The sequence below is a fragment of the Pongo abelii genome, chromosome 9 (genome assembly GCF_028885655.2).
Source record: "Pongo abelii isolate AG06213 chromosome 9, NHGRI_mPonAbe1-v2.0_pri, whole genome shotgun sequence".
Lineage (NCBI taxonomy): Eukaryota > Metazoa > Chordata > Mammalia > Primates > Hominidae > Pongo > Pongo abelii.
In genome coordinates this window covers 65428343-65448472 of record NC_071994.2, presented here as the reverse complement: position 1 = coordinate 65448472, position 20130 = coordinate 65428343, and the positions used below count along the sequence as shown (strand labels likewise).

The following is a 20130-nucleotide window of genomic DNA, read 5'->3' as shown; positions in this document are numbered from 1 at the left end:
TAAGTCTCAGGACATTAGCCAATAATAGTATGACATGTATTGAGTTTATAAATAAATTAATCAATATATATTAGTGATTTATGAAATAAACATCTGGTCAAAAAAAATTGGAGACCACTGCCCCCAAAATTAACAGCCAAACAACTTTCTGTGATAGTCCAGAAACTTACACTCCAAAATGCTTATTGCAGTTACTTTCTGGAAAATGAGATTGTGTGTTGAAAACAGTTTTAAGATTCAAATTCCACTTAATACATGTAGACTTAAATAATACTGAATTTTCCCAAACTACTATAACACATTTTATAAAGACAAAATTTATTTCTAATAGATTTCTCTACTAATAACCAAAAAATGCATAACTTCTCAGCATGACATTTGTAATTCTCTTCTCCAGGATTCCCACATTGCTTTTGCCTGCCAGGAATGTCTTCACACTTGTGTGTCTATTGGGACGATCAGCATTCAGTTTAGTCTTGGCCATTGCATGAGGCACACGACCCATACTGGGCCAATCATAGGTAAAGTGGACCTTTTTTTCTCTCTGTAAAACATTTGACCAATCATCCTGAGGTTCAATTGTCATGTTCACACAGAATTCATTTCTCTACACTCAGGTTTATATGTGCACATCTATTATTCTATCTTTCCATCATGCTTGTTTGTTTTAGTTATAGCTAGGGCTTCTGTGTGCAATTGTTCAAGCTGTGCAATGCACGCAGATGCCTGGCTAAGGGTGAGTGAAGGTTCAAGTCTAGCCCAAGCTGTGCTCATCCAACTGTGAGTTCTGGAGTGCCTTCCCCAATTTTCATGTTGGCTAGCGCTGTTCTAACTAAATTGTGAGCTTCCTGAGAGTAGAGAACATTCTTAGTCATCTGTTTGACATCGTTCCTGGCAACATGCCTTGTCAGAAAACTCTTAATAAATATCTGTTGAATTGAATTTCAGAGTACATTTTCCGACATAAATTCTGACATGCTCCATCATTTTTAATCTCCTTTATTCAATTATGCAGGCAATAAGTCACCAAACTGACTTTATGCTCTCTTAAGCATCTATCACAACGTCAAACACCTTAGAGATATTTAGTGGACATTAATTTATTATGATAAATGACTATTGCTCATTTTCTGTTCTTTCCATCACATTTTCTGATCTATTTTTATGGTCCACCTTCTAAATTTTATTTATTATATTTTATCTTCCAAAGAATCTTGTATGATTGTAGTGCTCACACACATAATAAATTTTAAAGTTTTTGTGGTTAAATCAAATGAGACTTTGAGTCTGGCTAGGAATTTATGATTCCTCATAAGCAACAGTGCCATGTATACGAGACAAGAATCCAATCTAAGTGTTGATTATAGGCAACAATGGTGATGATAATTGAGTTTAAAAGCCTATGCTTTGCCAACACATTAGAAAATTAGATAACATTTCTGAAATATTTTTAAATAAAATATGACCTAATTATCTGTACCAGTAGAAAATTTTATCAACAGTTAGCATCTAAGTATCATTTTCAATTTTTTCTACCAGAGGACTCATGTAAAAAGATAAGATGATACTCCTTTACTTGCATGTATTGGTCCATGAAAGACTTTGACAAGTTTAGGTGGTATTATGCAAAAACACTACCTGCTCTATCAGACGAAGACAGAGGAAGAAGAAAGGGATAGCAACTGCTAATTACCTTCTTAAAGAAAATGTTCAGCCGGGTGCGGTGGCTCATGCCTGTAATCCCAGCACTTTGGGAGGCCAAGGCAGGTGGATCACCTGAGGTTGGGAGTTCAAGACTAGTCTGACCAACATGGAGCAACTCCGTCTCTACCAAAAATACAAAATTATCTGGGTGTGGTGGCGCATGCCTGTAATCCCAGCTACTAGGGAGGCTGAGGCAGGAGAATTGCATGAACCTGGGAGGTGGAGGTTGTGGTGAGCTGAGATAACGCCATTGCCCTCCAGCCTGGACAACAAGAGCAAAACTCTGTCTCAAAAAAAAAAAAAAAGAAAGAAAGAAAGAAAGAAAATGTTCACTTTTAGGGAAGGAGATTGTTAGTCTTCCAGAAAAGAAACTACAAGAATTAAACAATTAAATCTCTTTAAAAATGATGAGGAAGTGGGATCATTTAGTCTAGTGAAAAATCACCAAACAATTAGACGAGTAGGAACATTTAAAATTTAAAGAATCAAGCTACAGAGCCCATTGGCTAAAATTTTTAAAGAAAGATATAGAGATTTCAAATCATCCAACTCTGCTAAAGAGTGAAAATGATTAGCCATTACTTTCTTCCACTATAGGTGGATTGCAGTTACCACATAACCAACCAGAAGGCTTACAGATTGTATCTGTAGAAGCAACTGAGGCTTCACCTATGATGAAAGACTTTGGAGTCAGACTGCTCAGGTTTAAATCCCAGTTCCATTATTTATCTATTTGCCTTATGACTTTGGAAGTTACTTAACTTCTCTATTCCTGTTTCCTTGTCTGTAAAATTAGGATAATAATTGTTCCCAAATCATAAAGTTGTTATGGGGAGTAATGAGATAGTGTGTGTAAAATACTCCATACAGAGCCTGGACCATAGTAAGAGTAAGTATTCTACAAAAACTTGTGTTTGTCATTAGAGATATAATAAAAAGTTATGAACCAAAGTGGCCAGTAAAAAAACATGAAAGTTTTTATATACTGAGCATCTATAATGTGTCAGTCATTATGTTAACCAGTTTTCATACATTATTTCTTTTAATTTGTTGTCTTTGAATTATTTTAAAAGAATTAAAAGAACACAGTATGATTTAATGTGAAAATGAAAAAGAGAAGATTCCAGCTGGGCACGGTGACTCACGCCTGTAATCCCAGCATTTTGGGAGGCGAGGCGGGAGAATCACTTGAGGTCAGGAGTTCAAGACCAGCCTGGCCATTATGGTGAAACCTTGTCTCTACTAAAAATACAAAACTTAGCCAGGCGTGGTGGCATGTGCCTGTAATCCCAGCTACTCGGGAGGCTGAGGCAGGAGAATCACTTAAACCTGGGAGGCAGAGGTTGCAGTGAGCCGAGATCACACCACTGCACTCCGGCCTGGGTGACAGAGACGCTGTCACAAAAAAAAAAAAAAAAAAAAAAAAAAAACCAAAAGAAAGAAAAAGAGAAGATTCCAACTAACTCCTTACTTCCACCGACATTGAGAACTTCCATTCCAGTGACTTAGAGATAATTACTACAAACTTTTCTGAGGAGAGGAGGAAGGGGGAGGAGCATATTCTTCTAGAGATTTCTATGCTTATACTGGTATACATATTTATAACATCATCTTTCAGTACACAAATGCCATACATACTATCCTGCAAGTTTCTTTTTCTTATTTATTATATCTTGATCTTCTATCTCACCTTTTTTAAAATAAACTTTTCATTTTTGCATAATTTTGGATTTACAGTAGAGTTGCATATTAACATTTTACATAATCAAGGTGCGTCCGGAGTTGGTTCCTTCTGGTGGATTCTTGGTCTCGCTGACTTCACAAATGAAGCCATGGACCTTTGCAGTGAGCGTTACAGCTTTTAAAGGTGGCACAGTCCCAAAGAGTGAGCAGCAGCAAGGTGTATTGTGAAGAGCGAAACAACAAAGCTTCCACAGTATGGAAGGTTACTCGAGCGGCTTGCCACTTCTGGCTGGGGTGGCCAGCTTTTATTCCCTTGTCCTCGCCCACGTCCTGCTGATTGGTCCATTTTACAGAGTGCTGATTGGTCCATTTTACAGAGTGCTGATTGGTGCATTTACAATCCTTTAGCTAGACACAGAGCACTGATTGGTGCGTTTACAATACTCTAGCTAGACGGAAAAGTTCTCCAAGTCCCCAATGGACCCAGGAAGTCCAGCTGGCTTCACTTCTCAAAGGTACTTTTGTCAAAAATAAGAAATTAACATTGGTACATTAATATTAACCAAACTCTGACTTTGAATTTCACTAGTGTTTTCACTAATGTTCTTTTTTGTTCCAGGATCCAGTCTAACACATCATGTTGCATTTAGTCCATAAGTTTTTATTTTTCTACCTCATTCTATTTGAATAACTGCATAGTATTATATAGTATAAGTGTACCACAATTTACATGATCCTACTGACAAATATTTATATTATTTCTAGTTTTGCATTATTACAAACAATGCTATAATGAACATCAATACACATGTCTTTGTACACTTGTACTGTAGGATAATCTTAGAATTTTTGGGTCAAAGAATAGGCACATTTGAAATTTTTTATATACATTGACATATTGCCTTTAAAATGTTTTTAATAACTCATATTCCACCAAATTAAAACAAGAGTTTTTATTTCCCCATAAATTTTGCTAATCTAAGAGTGAAATATCATTTCATTGTTTTCATTTGCAGTTATTTAATTATGAGTACATTTGAGTATCTTTTCAGATATTTATTGGCAGTTTATATTTCATTTTTAGCGAGGTGCTAACTTACCTTCTAAGCATTCTTCTCTTGGGTTGTTCATCTTTTCCTTATTGATTTATAAGCAGTCTTTTAAACTGAAAAAATTAGCCATTTGGCATATTTGTTGCAAATATTTTTCCGGATGACATTTTGTCTTTTGACTTTATTTGTATTCATCTTTGCTATACATGAGTTAAAATTTTTTAATTACCATCTTTCACTTTACACTTCTGGTTTTTGTTTTGTTTCAAATCAATATTATTATAAAATATTCACCTTTGTATACATTATTTCTAATTCTCACAATGCTATCAAGTAATTATTACAACTCAGTCTTCACATTCTCAAGGAATATTGAGATCTCTTCAAATGACAAATTTATAAATATTACTCTATTTCAAAGACATTATGAAATCATTTCAGAAAGTTTAACACTGTGACTCCAACTTTATTTTGCTAGATTCCTTCCTATTCTTGCACCTTAAAAGTTAGGCACTTGCAGACCCCAAAGAAAGCTGAGTGAATTGTGGTCAATTTATCTTTGGTTGCCTTAGGCGCTGATATTTGCCTCTCCTCCTTCAATATGTTTACCAAGGTATTTTCTGTTGACGTGAGCCTCTTTTTAACACTGTTGAACACACTGACCTATTAACCTTTTCTTTATGAATTTCTTCAGCTTAGAAAGAGGCAAGCAAGCACTTCTGTGGCAATGACTTTAATCTTTATAAAATGTCAATAGAAAAATGCTACTTTAGGTCACAGAACCAATTTTTTTTTTAGGTTACAGTGGGTTAAAATGTCCTCACTCGCTTACCTCATGAAAATATTTATACAAATGTTCCTAGGTTTCTCCCAGATTACATTTTCTTAAGCATCATTTTTTCTATTCTCATCTTCACACCAAAAGTCAGTCATCTTTTCAATATTCAGTGGTTTTTAACTTAATTGATGAGCTTTTTTTCCTTAGTGGACACACTCATTTAAATAGTTTCCCAAATTACTTTTTCTTGTTTCCTTATTGATGGTGTCTTTTCCATCATAAATATAAGCCATTGACTAATTTTACATCCCACTCTTTAACTTAGACAGAAGGCCTATTTTGTGGCTAAGATCCCTCACTTTAATAATTTCTTCAATCTCATTACTAAGAATTGAATTTCTTTTCAGCGTCATTTTCCACAAAGAAAATTCATGGAAGAACTACGTAAGTGGAGAAGAGTAGGCAGAAATGAGACTACGTCAAAGTGTAGTTGCTGTATGATTAACAAGACTTACTCACTAGCTAAGTGACTAGTTTATTTATTCATTTATTCAACATGAATTTAAAAGCACCTACTATATGCCAGGTATTGTGAGGGCTGTGCATTCCCTCATGAAACTCAGTCTATTGCTAGGATAATTATAGCCAGCATATATTGATTGCTTAGTATTTGTCAGGTAGTGTGTGTTGAGTGCTTTAAACAGTTTATATGAATTTCCTCACTTGTAAGATGGGGATATTAGAAGTACTTATGCATAAAGCTGTTGAGAGAACTGAATAAAAAATATGTGCAAAGGGGCTGGGCGCAGTGGTTCACACCTGTAATCCCAGCACTTTGGGAGGCTGAGGCAGGCAGATCATGAGATCAGGAGCTCGAGACCAGCCTGACCAACATGATGAAACCCTGTCTCTACTAAAAATACAAAAATTAGCTGGACATGGTGGCACGTGCCTGTAATCCCAGCTACTTAGGAGGCTGAGGCAGGAGAATCACTTGAACCCGGGAGGCGGAGGTTGCAGTGAGCCAAGATCGTGCCACTGCACTACAGCCTGGCCAAAAGGAGACTGTCTCAGACAGTCTCTTTTTGCTGTATTCAGGAAACCCATCTCACGTGCAGAGACACACATAGGCTCAGAATAAAAGGATGGAGGAAGATCTACCAAGCAAATGGAAAACAAAAAAAGGCAGGGGTTGCAATCCTAGTCTCTGATAAAACAGACTTTAAACCAACAAAGATCAAAAGAGACAAAGAAGGCCATTACATAATGGTAAAGGGATTAATTCAACAAGAAGAGCTAACTATCCTAAATATATATGCACCCAATACAGGAGCACCCAGATTCATAAAGCAAGTCCTGAGTGACCTACAAAGAGACTTAGACTCCCACACATTAATAATGGGAGACTTTAACACCCCACTGTCAACATTAGACAGATCAACGAGACAGAAAGTCAACAAGGATACCCAGGAATTGAACTCAGCTCTGCACCAAGCGGACCTAATAGACATCTACAGAACTCTCCACTCCAAATCAACAGAATATACATTTTTTTCAGCACCACACCACACCTATTCCAAAATTGACCATATACTTGGAAGTAAAGCTCTCCTCAATAAATGTAAAAGAACAGAAATTATAACAAACTATCTCTCAGATCACAGTGCAATCAAGCTAGAACTCAGGATTAAGAATCTCACTCAAAACCGCTCAACTACGTGGAAACTGAACAACCTGCTCCTGAATGACTACTGGGTACATAACGAAATGAAGGCAGAAATAAAGATGGTCTTTGAAACCAACGAGAACCAAGACACAACATACCAGAATCTCTGGGATGCATTCAAAGCAGTGTGTAGAGGGAAATTTATAGCACTAAATGCCCACAAGAGAAAGCAGGAAAGATCCAAAATTGACACCCTAACATCACAATTAAAAGAACTAGAAAAGCAAGAGCAAACATATTCATAAGCTAGCAGAAGGCAAGAAATAACTAAAATCAGAGCAGAACTGAAGGAAATAGAGACACAAAAAATCAATGAATCCAGGAGCTGGTTTTTTGAAAGGATCAACAAAATTGATAGACCGCTAGCAAGATTAATAAAGAAAAAAAGAGAGAAGAATCAAATAGATGCAATAAAAAATGATAAAGGGGATATCACCACGGATCCCACAGAAATACAAACTACCATCAGAGAATATTACAAACACCTCTACGCAAATAAACTAGAAAATCTAGAAGAAATGGATAAATTCCTCAACACATATACCCTCCCAAGACTAAACCAGGAAGAAGTTGAATCTCTGAATAGACCAATAACAGGAGCTGAAATTGTGGCAATAATCAATAGCTTACCAACCAAAAAAAGTCCAGGACCAGATGGGTTCACAGCCGAATTCTACCAGAGGTACAAGGAGGAGCTGGTACCATTCCTTCTGAAACTATTCCAATCAATAGAAAAAGAGGGAATCCTCCCTAACTCATTTTATGAGGCCAGCATCATCCTGATACCAAAGCCTGGCAGAGACACAACAAAAAAAGAGAATTTTAGACCAATATCCTTGATGAACATTGATGCAAAAATCCTCAATAAAATACTGGCAAACAGAATCCAGCAGCACATCAAAAAGCTTATCCACCATGATCAAGTGGGCTTTATCCCTGGGATGCAAGTCTGGTTCAACATATGCAAATAAATAAACGTAATCCAGCATATAAAGAGAACCAATGACAAAAACCACATGATTATCCCAATAGATGCAGAAAAGGCCTTTGACAAAATTCAACAACCCTTCATGCTAAAAACTCTCAATAAATTAGGTATTGATGGGATGTATCTCAAAATAATAAGAGCTATTTATGACAAACCCACAGCCAATATCATACTAAATGGGCAAAAACTGGAAGCATTCCCTTTGAAAACTGGCACAAGACAGGGATGCCCTCTCTCACCGCTTCTATTCAACATAGTGTTGGAAGTTCTGGCCAGGGCAATTAGGCAAGAGAAGGAAATCAAGGGTATTCAATTAGGAAAAGAGGAAGTCAAATTGTCCCTGTTTGCAGATGACATGATAGTATATCTAGAAAACCCCATTGTCTCAGCCCAAAATCTCCTTAAGCTGATAAGCAACTTCAGCAAAGTCTCAGAATACAAAATCAATGTACAAAAATCACAAGCATTCTTATACATCAATAACAGACAAACAGAGAGCCAAATCATGAGTGAACTCCCATTCACAATTGCTTCAAAGAGAATAAAATACCTAGGAATCCAACTTACAAGGGATGTGAAGGACCTCTTCAAGGAGAACTACAAACCACTGCTCAACGAAATAAAAGAGGATACAAACAAATGGAAGAACATTCCATGCTCATGGGTAGGAAGAATCAATATCATGAAAATGGCCATCCTTCCCAAGGTAATTTACAGATTCAATGCCATCCCCATCAAGTTACCAATGACTTTCTTCACAGAATTGGAAAAAACTACTTTAAAGTTCATATGGAACCAAAAAAGAGCCCGCATCGCCAAGTCAATCCTAAGCCAAAAGAACAAAGCTGGAGGCATCACACTACCTGACTTCAAACTATACTACAAGGCTACAGTAACCAAAACAGCATGGTACTGGTACCAAAACAGAGATATAGATCAATGGAACAGAACAGAGCCGTCAGAAATAATGCCACATATCTACAACTATCTGATCTTTGACAAACCTGAGAAAAACAAGAAATGGGGAAAGGATTCCCTATTTAATAAATGGTGCTGGGAAAACTGGCTAGCCATATGTAGAAAGCTGAAACTGGATCCCTTCCTTACACCTTATACAAAAATCAATTCAAGATGGATTAAAGACTTAAATGTTAGAACTAAAACCATAAAAACCCTAGAAGAAAACCTAGGCATTACCATTCAGGACATAGGCATGGGCAAGGACTTCATGTCTCAAACACCAAAAGCAATGGCAACAAAAGCCAAAATTGACAAATGGGATCTAATTAAACTAAAGAGCTTCTGCACAGCAAAGGAAACTACCATCAGAGTGAACAGGCAACCTACAAAATGGGAGAAAATTTTCACAACCTACTCATCTGACAAAGGGCTAATAGCCAGAATCTACAATGAACTCCAACAAATTTACAAGAAGAAAACAAATAACCCCATCAAAAAGTGGGCGAAGGACATGAACAGACGCTTCTCAAAAGAAGACATTTATGCAGCCAAAAAACACACGAAAAAATGCTCACCATCACTGGCCATCAGAGAAATGCAAATCAAAACCACAATGAGATACCATCTCACACCAGTTAGAATGGCAATCATTAAAAAGTCAGGAAACAACAGGTGCTGGAGAGGATGTGGAGAAATAGGAACACTTTTACACTGTTGGTGGGACTGTAAACTAGTTCAACCCTTGTGGAAGTCAGTGTGGCGATTCCTCAGGGATGTAGAACTAGAAATACCATTTGACCCAGCCATCCCATTACTGGGTATATACCCAAAGGACTATAAATCATGCTGCTATAAAGACACATGCACACATATGTTTATTGCGGCATTATTCACAATAGCAAAGACTTGGAACCAACCCAAATGTCCAACAATGACAGACTGGATTAAGAAAATGTGGCACATATACACCATGGAATACTATGCAGCCATAAAAAATGATGAGTTCATGTCCTTTGTAGGGACATGGATGAAATTGGAAATCATCATTCTCAGTAAACTATCACAAGAACAAAAAACCAAACACCGCATATTCTCACTCATAGGTGGGAACTGAACAATGAGAACACATGGACACAAGAAGGGGAACATCACACTTCGGGGACTGCTGTGGGGTGGGGGGGAGGGGGGAGGGATAGCATTGGGAGATATGCCTAATGCTAGATGACGAGTTGGTGGGTGCAGCGCACCAGCATGGCACATGTATACATATGTAACTTACCTGCATGTTGCGCACATGTACCATAGAGCCTAAAGTATAATAATAATAATAATAATAATAATAGTAATAATAAAAAGAAAAAAAAAAAGCAAAGGATCTAGAGCAGGGCTCAATCTATATATTCAACCAAATTTTTTTTTTTTTGAGACAGGGTCTCTCTCGTCACCCAGGCTGGAGTCCAGTTGCGTGATCTCGGCTCACTTCAGCCTCGACCTCCCAGGCTCAAGGGATCCTCCCACCTCAGCTTCCTGTGTAGCTGAGACTACAGGGGTGCACCACACCCGGCTAATTTTTTATTTTTTGTAGAGATGGGGTCTCCCGATGTGGCCTAGGCTTGTCTTGAACTCCTGGGCTCAAGTGATCCTCTTGCGGCAGCTTCCCAAAGTGCTGGGATTACAGGCGTGAGCCACTATGCCTGTCTATTCAACCAATCTCTCCAATCTCTCTCTCTTTTTTTTTTTTGAGACAGAGTTTTGCTCTTTTGCCTAGGCTGGAGTGCAATGGCGCGGTCTCAGCACACTGCAGCTCACTCAGCCCCGCCCTGGGTTCAAACGATTTGCCTATTTCATCCTCCTGAGTAGCTGATATTATAGGCGCCCGCAACCATGACTGGCTAATTTTTTTTTTTTTTTTAGTAGAGATGGGGTTTCACCATGTTGGCCAGGCTGGTCTCGAACTCCTGACCTCATGTGATCCACCTGCCTTGGCCCCCTAAAGTGCTAGGATTACAGGCGTGAGCCACCGCGCCTGGCCTCAACCAATCCTAACTGCTATAGTTTTGTGATTATTATTACTTTCTTTACTAGTTACTATAAAAACCTTGTGAAGAGAGGCTGTTATCATCCCCATTTTACAGATAAGAAAACCGAAGCTTGGTGGATTTAAGAGATCTACCCAAGGCATGTCACACAGTTAATAATAACAGAGGTAGGATTCAAATTCAAATAATGTATTTTTAGCTTATTCTTTCAACCACTTAGCTCTTTGGTCTTCTGTACTCTGGCTAACGTATAAAGTTCAAATTTCCTTTCTATCACAATTATGCTATATGTCATGGACTTTTCCAGTCAACATGGCAAATGTTAAACTGATAAATGCCAAGGGTCTACTTTATTGCCCCCATTTTATAGTTGAGAAAATGGAGGTTCAGACAGGTCTTATATGGAGGAAGTGGCAGAGTTTGGATTTCAAAACAGGTAAATCTGGCCCCAGAGCCACATTACACTGACTAAGGATTTTCTCCTTAACCTTATTAAAACATAGTCATGGTGAAATTTTCCTTTCATTTTTATAATACACATTTAACCTTCTATTTTCACTGGTTCTTAAATTGTATAATGTGACTTTGACTACATGCTTAGACTTGTGCAGTGAAGAGTCTTGAAATATAAACGAAAGAAAATAAAATCTTAAGTATTGCCATGAACATTTAAAAATATAACTTTTATTTTGGAATAATTTTATGTTTTCAAGAAAGTTACGAAGATAGGACAGAGAGTCTGTATATACCTCCTCCACTTTCCCCCATTACTTATATCTTACATTACCATATTACACTTATAAAAACTAAGAAACTATCAGCAATGAACAAGTGGAATTTGAAATGTAAAACACATTACGATTTACATTAGAACTCCCCAAAATCATGCTTACATATAAATCTAACCAAATATGCATGATATATATATATATATATGTATATATATATGTATATGGGAAGTGACAAAACTCTAATGAAAGATATCAAAGAACTAAACAAAGGAAGAGATAGTCCATGTTCCTGGATAGGAAGACTCAAAATCGTCAAGATGTCAGTTTTTCTCAACTTGATCTATAGATTCAGTGCAATCTCAATCACAATTCTGGCAAGTTATTTTGCGGATATTGACAAACTGATTCTGAAGTTTATACAGAGAGGCAAAAGACCCAGAATAGCCAACTCAATATTGAAGAAGAACAAAGTCAAAGGGCTGACTTCCAGACTTACTTTAAAGCTACAGTAGTCAAGACAGTGTGGCACTGGTGAAAGAACAGACAAACAGATTAATGGAACATAATAGAGAGCCCAGAAATAGACCCACGTAAATATAGTCAACTAATCTTTGACAAAGGAGTAAAGGCAATATAATGGAGAAAAAAGTCTTTTCAACAAATGGCGCTGGAACAATTTTATGTTCACATGCAAAGAAACACATCTAGCCACGGACCTTATACTGTTCACAAAAATGAACTCAAAATGGATCATAGACCTAAATGTAAACTTTAAAACTATAAAACTCCTAGATAATAACAAAGGAGAAAACCTAGATGACTTTGGGTTTGGTGATAACTTTTCAGATATACCGCCACAGACATGATCCATGAAATAAGTAATTGATAAGCTGGGCTTCGTTAAAATTAAAAATTTCTGCTGTGTGACAGACAGTGTCAAGAGAATGAGAAGACGAGGCACAGATAGGGAGAAAATGTTTGCAAATGACACATCTGATAAAGAACTGTTATTCAAAATATACCAAGAACTATTAAAAGTCAATAATAAGAAAATGAACAACCCAATTAAAAAAATGGGCAAAAGACCTGAACAGACACCTTACCAAAGAAGATAAGTATATGAAAAGATGTTCAACAACATATGTCATTAGGAATTGCAAATTAAAACAATGAGAGATACCAGTATACATGTATCAGAATGGTCAAAATCAAAACTCTGATGATGTCAAATACTGGCAAAGATGTGGTGGAGTAATGGGAACTCTCATTCATGGATGGTGGGAATGAAAAATGGCACAACCACTTTGGAATGTTTAGTTTTGTAAAACTATGCAGTTTTTTTTGTTTGTTTGTTTTTTTACAAAACTGTGTAAAAAACTATGTAAAAAAACCGATGTAAAACATGCAGTTTTTTTTTTTTTTTTTTTTACAAAACTAAACATACCCTTACTGTGCGATCTATCAATCATGCTCTTTGGTACTTACCAAAATGAATTGAAAATTTACACATACACAAAAATGTGCACGTGGATGGCTGTACTTACTTTATTGGTAATTGCCAAAACTTGGAAGCAACTAAGATGTCTTTCAGTAGGTGAATGGATAAATGAACTGTGGTACATCCAGATGATCGAATATTATTCAGTGCTAAAAAGAAATGAACTATCGAGCCGTGAAAAAACACGGAGGAAACTTAAATGCATATTACTAGGTGAAAGAGCCAATTTGAAAAGCCCACATACCATATGATTCCAACACTCTGGAAAAGGTAAACCTATGAAGACAGTAAAAAAGATCAGTGAATGCCAGGAGTTAGGAGAGACAGAGGAATTAATAGGCAGAACGCAGCAGATTTTGAGGGCAGTGAAACTATTCTGTATGATACTGCAATGGTGGATATATATCATTATATATTTATCAAAACACATGGAATGTACAACACCAAGAATGAACCCTAATGTAAACTATGGACTTTGGATGATAATGATGTATCAATGTAGGTTCATCAGTTATAACAAATGTACCACTGTGGTGGGAGTTGTCAATAGCGGAGAGGGTGTGTGTGTAGGGACAGTGGGTGTATGAGAACTTTCTGTGCTTTCAGCTCAATTTTGCTGTAAACCTAAAATTGCTCTAAAAAATAAAGTTTAATTACAATTTCTTCTCATTTACTATTTAAATATAGTCTTTGCTGTTAATAATAAAAACAAAGGCCGGGCATGGTGGCTCATGCCTGTAATCCCAGCACTTTGGGAAGTTGAGCGGGTGGATCACCTGAGGTCAGGGGTTCGAGACCAGCCTGGCCAACATGGTGAAACCCTGTCTTTACTAAAAATAAAAATCTGCTGGGCGTGGTGGTGTGCACCTGTAATCCCAGCTACTCAGGAGGCTGAGGCAGGAGAATCGCTTGAACCCAGGAGGCAGAGGTTGCAGTGAGCCAGGATCACACCACTGCACTCCAGCCTGGGCAACAAGAGCAAAACTCTGTCTCAATAATAATAATAATAATAATAATAATAATAATAATAATAATAATAGAGTGTATTAAATTTTTTAAAAAACATTTTAAAAACTAAGAAATGAACATTAGCACATAAATATTAACCAAATACAGATTTTATTTGAATTTTACCATTTTTTTTTTTTTGTTAATGGCTTCTTCCTGTTTCAGGATCCAATTCAGAGTGCCACATTGCATTTACTTGCCAGATTTCCTCAGTTTCCTCTGGTCTATGACAGTGTCTCAGTTTTTCATTGTTTTTCATGACCTTAACAGTCTTGAGGAATACTGACCAGGCATCCTGTAGAATGTCCTCCAAACTGGGTTTGTGTGATTTTTTTTTTTTCATACTTTGACTGGGGTTATACTATGAACATTTTCATTTGAAAAGGAAAAGGAAAATATTCCCAAAGAAATTATAAGAAAAATCATCAGCCTCTGACCTACACCAGTCTTGGCATTTGGTTTTTGTTTTTAATTCAACAACAATTTATTAATGACCTACCATGTGCCAGGCATTGTTCTAGACATTGAGGATGCATTATGGACAACCAGTTTAGATTGGATTATCATAAAAGGCCTCTTCGAAGATTTAACATTTGAGAAGCCCAAATGACAAGATTGAACTAGATAAGAGAAAAGATTTGGGGGAAGAATATTTCAGGGAAAGGAGATAACTACTACAAAGGCTTTGGGGCAGAGACAAACTTTATGTATTTAAAAAGCTCAATAAAGGCTCGGTCATTGGGTGTAAGAGGAAGAGTGGCAGATGACTGGAGCAAGACAGACAGGGGTTTGATTACATTGGGTCTCACAGGCTATAGCAAAGAATATGAATTTTATTCTAAGAGGGATGAGATGTCTTTGGAAGATTTGGAAGGGATATGACATATTTTTGAAAGATCACTCTGGTTGCTCTGTGGAATATGGATTGTTGAGGGATAAGATTAGAAACAGGAACCCAGTTAGGAGGTAACTGCAGTAGTCTAGGCAAAAGAATAAAGTAATTGGAGTGGGATGTGCAGTAGTGGATAGAAGGAAAAGTGGATAGATTTGAGATGTGTTTCAGAGGTGGAAGCAACATATGAAGGGATTGAATGTAAGATGAAGAGTGTCAGGTTTTTGGTTTGACAAACTGAATTGATGACAGTGTAATTTATCAAGGTGGGGAAGAACTGATAGAGGATATGTTGCAGGAGGTAGGGGAGGCTTGGAAATCAAATGTTCTGTTCAGGTCAAGTTTAAATTTGGGATGTATTGAGCCATTAAAAAGGTAGATATATGAGTTTACAGCCTATGGGAGAGGTGAGGACTGGAGACATAAAATTCACATATAAAGTAAATAAACAAACACATATCCATGTAATCTCAGTAATAATATATTAGGAAGAGTAGCCATATATTTGTATTTGTCCATTTATTCATTAATCAATTCATGAATCCACATACTTATTCCACAAATATTCATTGTATACTTACCAACCTATCAGGCTCTCCTGCAATAGTCAAGCCACTGGCCTATAAAGAAAAGAGTGTGCAATCAGAAAAGGGGGATTGTGGGAAGAAAATGTTAGACTTTCTTTTTATATTTATTTTAATCTAAAAACACAAAATTAAATCTTACTTATATTGAATATATAAACACTGGCATCTCACTACTCCTGAGTGAGAAGTGTGAGTTCTGCAATGTAGAGAATTCAGAGATTCCTTCATTTTCTTTTTAGTATGTTGTGACTTATTCCAGTTTATGTGGGCTGGGTTAAGTAGATTTATCAATTACATTCTTATTTCATTATATCAACCTTTACTAAAATGAAAGTGACTAAAAAGGATTTCTGGAAAGACAACATGAGTTTGAAATAATATTGCAAGCATAAGCAAAAAAGATGACAGAGATGACATTTTTACTTCTAGGGTGAGCACTACAGCACTGGCCAGCACTACAGAAGACACCTTACTAAGTCATGGGATGACATTTTGAAAACAGAAGTTTGGAAATATTTCCATCATGTGATTTTGATGCAAAAATGATATATGTGAGCCACCCAAGGCTGGGACTATGGTGAAGCAAATGGTTTTCAAGGTGAAAACTATTCACCTTGGGCACAAAATTTAAGGGGGGGGGTGCCAAAAATTCAATAATCAAGACAACTAATCTTAATACAGTATTTTAAAAAGTCAAAATTTATCTTAATCAATCCATGATAATCAAAATATCAAAACCTTAAAGACAAGATCTATAACCCCCAAAACTTATACATGAATACTTAAAACTTGAAGACAGAAATTTTCAACCTCTTAAAAATCTTCTAAGCAATTTATTCCAAAGAGCTTTGAACCCATTTGTAAAAATATAAAAATGCAACATCTTCTGGTTGACATCAGGAAAGATGGAACACTACTAGCTGAATTTCAATAAAAACCTTTGCATGGTTGTTGGATGGAATGGATAAAAATGAAACTTTTTTCATATCAGTTTTTTTTTTTTAAATCGTTCTAAACATGCATTAGGAAGAGTGGCCAAAGATGTACTTCTTCCTTTAGGATCTACATCTTTGTGAGTTACCTTTTTTTCAGCTTATGACAGCCATTAAAACCAAGTACAAAAATAACCTGACGTTCAATCAGACATTTTAATAACTACTTCACAAAGTATTAAAGATTTTTAAAACTAACGAAACCTAGTCAATCATATTGATTTCCTTAAATATTTTTAGTGGGAATAACAAAGATTTTTATACCATTAATATGGAAAATAACTCAGTTATTTTAAATGTTTATTTCATCTTTGTCTTAGCCTTTTTACATTTTACAAATGTTTTATAATTCTGCACACAGCAGGACACGTATAAAACTTATATAAGTATATGGATTTTTTTTTTGGTAACGGGATTTACAATAAAAAAAAGTTTGGAGAACACAAGTGCAGGCAGTTAATGCCGTGGGTGTTAGGAACATGACAAGATTATATTATCTCAGCATGCTGTAAGATCACTGTATCCATAAAACTCTTCATGAAGGAGCCCCGCCGAGTCTCCATAATGGAAGTAGGATTTGGAAAAATGACTACTGCAAACTTTGTTTAGTGTAACACAAAGCACCATGCTTACTGCTAGAGAAGATCAAAGTTCTCTAAAAACATTGTTAACGGAGATCACAGGTTGAAGCATACTGCACTCTACTCTTGGAGGCTAGCTCAGTCTCAGACTTGGCCCTGATGGAGAAGGAAGTTCCCTGGAAGAGGGCAGGGGAGCACCTCTCCAATGCAGTTGCGGGGGGCGGGCGGTGAGGACACCGCTTCATAAGGGAAGGGGTGGCTGCCTCCCCCAGCAGGGGGTGGCCCCTGAGGTCCCTCCAGCTGGGGGCCCTTGAGAGGGAGGGTGGGGAGAGAAAAGAACGTCAGGAGAGTGAACGGGAGCAAATAAAACGCTGTCCATTCTGACTGGAAGGGCCAGAGCCGTGTCTAAGGGCGGGGGCCGGGAGGTGGCCCGCGGTGGTGTCTCTACCAGAACGAGGCCTGGGGTATCTGAAGAGGGGATGACGTCCAGGCGCTTTGCTAAAGGGAAGCCAGAAGGGTATGAGTTGCTAGGGTCAGAGATGGGGCTTTCGGCTCGAGTCTTTCCCTGCAGGGCAGAGAGTCCGAAGAGCCCGAGAAGGCAGAGAGGACAGTGGGCCTGGTCCTTCCCCGGCCGGCAGAGGGAGTCCCAAGAAGGAACGTCCAGTTCTCCTCTAACGAAAAGCGTTTGCATGGCTGTCTCGCCAATTCTGTACCTCCCGGGGCTGAGGAAGAGCCGAGGTGACTAGAAGCTAGCGACAAGTGCCGGCCACCTCGGGCGCCAGGCTTGGAGCCCAACGGGCCGAATTCTCGCGAGAGCGGCAGCCGCCATTTTTCCATTGATTGCAGCGGGCTGGGGGAGGGGCCGACGACGAAGGCGGCGGTGGTAGCGGCGGCGGCGGCGGAGCCCTGGGTCGGTGTCTGCGCGCTGGTGTCTGAGGCCCGGGCTGAGGCCTCCGCGATTGCTGGAGCGCAGGCGGCGGAGAGGATGACTGCCGCTGCCATTCTCTCTTGAGCTAGCGAGCCGCCGCCACCCTCCACCCTCCCCAGGCAGGGCGGAGAGGAGCGGCCGGAGTCAGCGATGGTGCCCGGCGAGGAGAACCAACTGGTCCCGAAAGAGGTGAGGGGCCCTAGAGGAGGTTAGGCCTTAGGCCTGCGGCCGCTCGAGGCAACACAGGCCCGGGCCGGGGTTCGGCTGCGGGCCCGGCCGGGGTGCAGGCTCGGCTGTGGGGGAATGAGGAGGCGTGAGGCAGTCGGGGGTGGACGGTGGGTGAGGCGAGCAGTTGGGAGACCCGCTGGCTCTAGGGGCCGGGGAGCGGACCTCCTGCCTGGGGTTTTATGGGGCTGGACGAATAAAGGAGCGGACGGGAAGGAATCAGGTTCTGCTTTAGGGGAGAAGGTGGCCTTTTAAGTTCTTGTTTAACGTGTCGAGCCGAGAGAGATCATTTCAAAGAAAACATTCTGCAACAGTTGCCTATGGGCACGGCAGGGTGACTGTGCTGCTTCTGGGTTTGACAGTGGCAGCGTATAGCTTTCAGCGCTTGTGAAATCTACACCCAAGTGAGATCTGTGGGAGGGCAGACTTAACTGTTACGACTTTTTTTCAACTCCTGTTACTTGGTAGTACTATTGGCCTGCCTAAATGGGGCCTACCGAAGATCGTGGAAAAGTAGTACATGGGACATTAATGTAAAGGAAGGAGATAGGAGAACATTACCACATGGAGAGCTGAACTCTTTTTTTTTTTTTTTTTTTTTTTTTGAGGTTGGGTTGTGTATGCCAATTTGAGTGACTTCTTAAATTCTTAAAAGCAAGTGATAGGAGAAGCCTTGACTACTTGGCTTCTCTTGAATAGTAGTAGAAGATTAAGGGTAGAATCCAGCACTGGCCAGCGAATTTCAACATATTAATAGTATCTCTGTTGGCTTTATAAATATCTTCGGCGTATTCGAATGTGTATTTTTAAATGGCTGATCATCAGGCTAATGCTTTGGATTTTTATTTCTCATATACCTTAAATAGAGACAAGTGTTGGATTGAAATTAGCTGTGTGGGATCTTGAAATTAATGAGTGATCATTACAGATTCTTAAATTTTTTTGTGCCTGTTTTACTTGTTTTGTAGCAATTCTTTGCTACTTAAGCAAGCTCTGACAGTATGCAAAGGTGATATTATTGGAGTTATGTACCTGTATGATACAAGTATTTTCCCAGCTTTGTCAGATGGGCAGTGATAGTTGTTTTACGAGGACGATTTTTGTAAAAGGCAGAGAGTTATGTGTCAGTATTTGTTCATCAAGCGTCGCCAATTCTGCAAAGCAGATAAACAGATCAGTTAATCAGAATTCTTGCCTTGGGAACTTTCTGAGCTACTAAGAAAGGGAACACTAGTGTTTGTTGAACTCCAATTAGGGACGAGGTACTTTACCACGTAAGTAATTCTTATGCAAGGAAGGAAGTGATAGGTGCTGTAAGAAAGGTATAAATGTGTATTTCCTTTTAGAGCTTCATATTGCTGGTTTTCATTTTTATAAAAAACAAAATTCTTTCTCAATTTTTTGACCATTAGAAAAATATCATATAGGTGGAACTCTGCTTTAAGAAAACCCAACATTAGATTTATTTCCCTAATAACTTGATTTGTAGAAAACATGATATAATAATAGATACCGAGCTTTGCAGAAACATCTGTTGTGTAAAAAGTGATAACAGCAATGGAAGTTTAAAGATTAAATGCCTGTCCTTTTAAGATTAAATCCCTTCCCTGAGGCTTTAAATTCATCACAACTTATTTTTTTTCCCTTTCTTCTTTTTATGGACCATATGCCTTTATTGTCTATTCCTTATTCTCATCTTCAGTCTTCTTTTTCTCTGGTTCCTTTCATGATTTCTGGAAGCATGATCTGTGGTTCTTA

General features: G+C 38.3%; 1 protein-coding gene across 3 annotated transcripts in view; it reads left to right on the top strand.

Annotated features, from left to right (window-relative positions):
• Positions 1 to 17384: 17384 nt before the first annotated feature.
• The window catches only part of USP47 (ubiquitin specific peptidase 47), a 116123-nt gene continuing 113377 nt past the window's right edge, over positions 17385 to 20130 (top strand). Inside the window, exon 1 of one of the 3 annotated variants that reach the window (XM_009246617.3) lies at positions 17385 to 18336. In XM_009246617.3, coding sequence (XP_009244892.1) covers positions 18298 to 18336 — 39 coding nt within the window. In that variant the 5' untranslated portion in view covers positions 17385 to 18297. The remainder of the gene's footprint in view (positions 18337 to 20130) is intronic. The other 2 variants (XM_002822025.6, XM_009246616.4) reach the window with 2 other exon arrangements.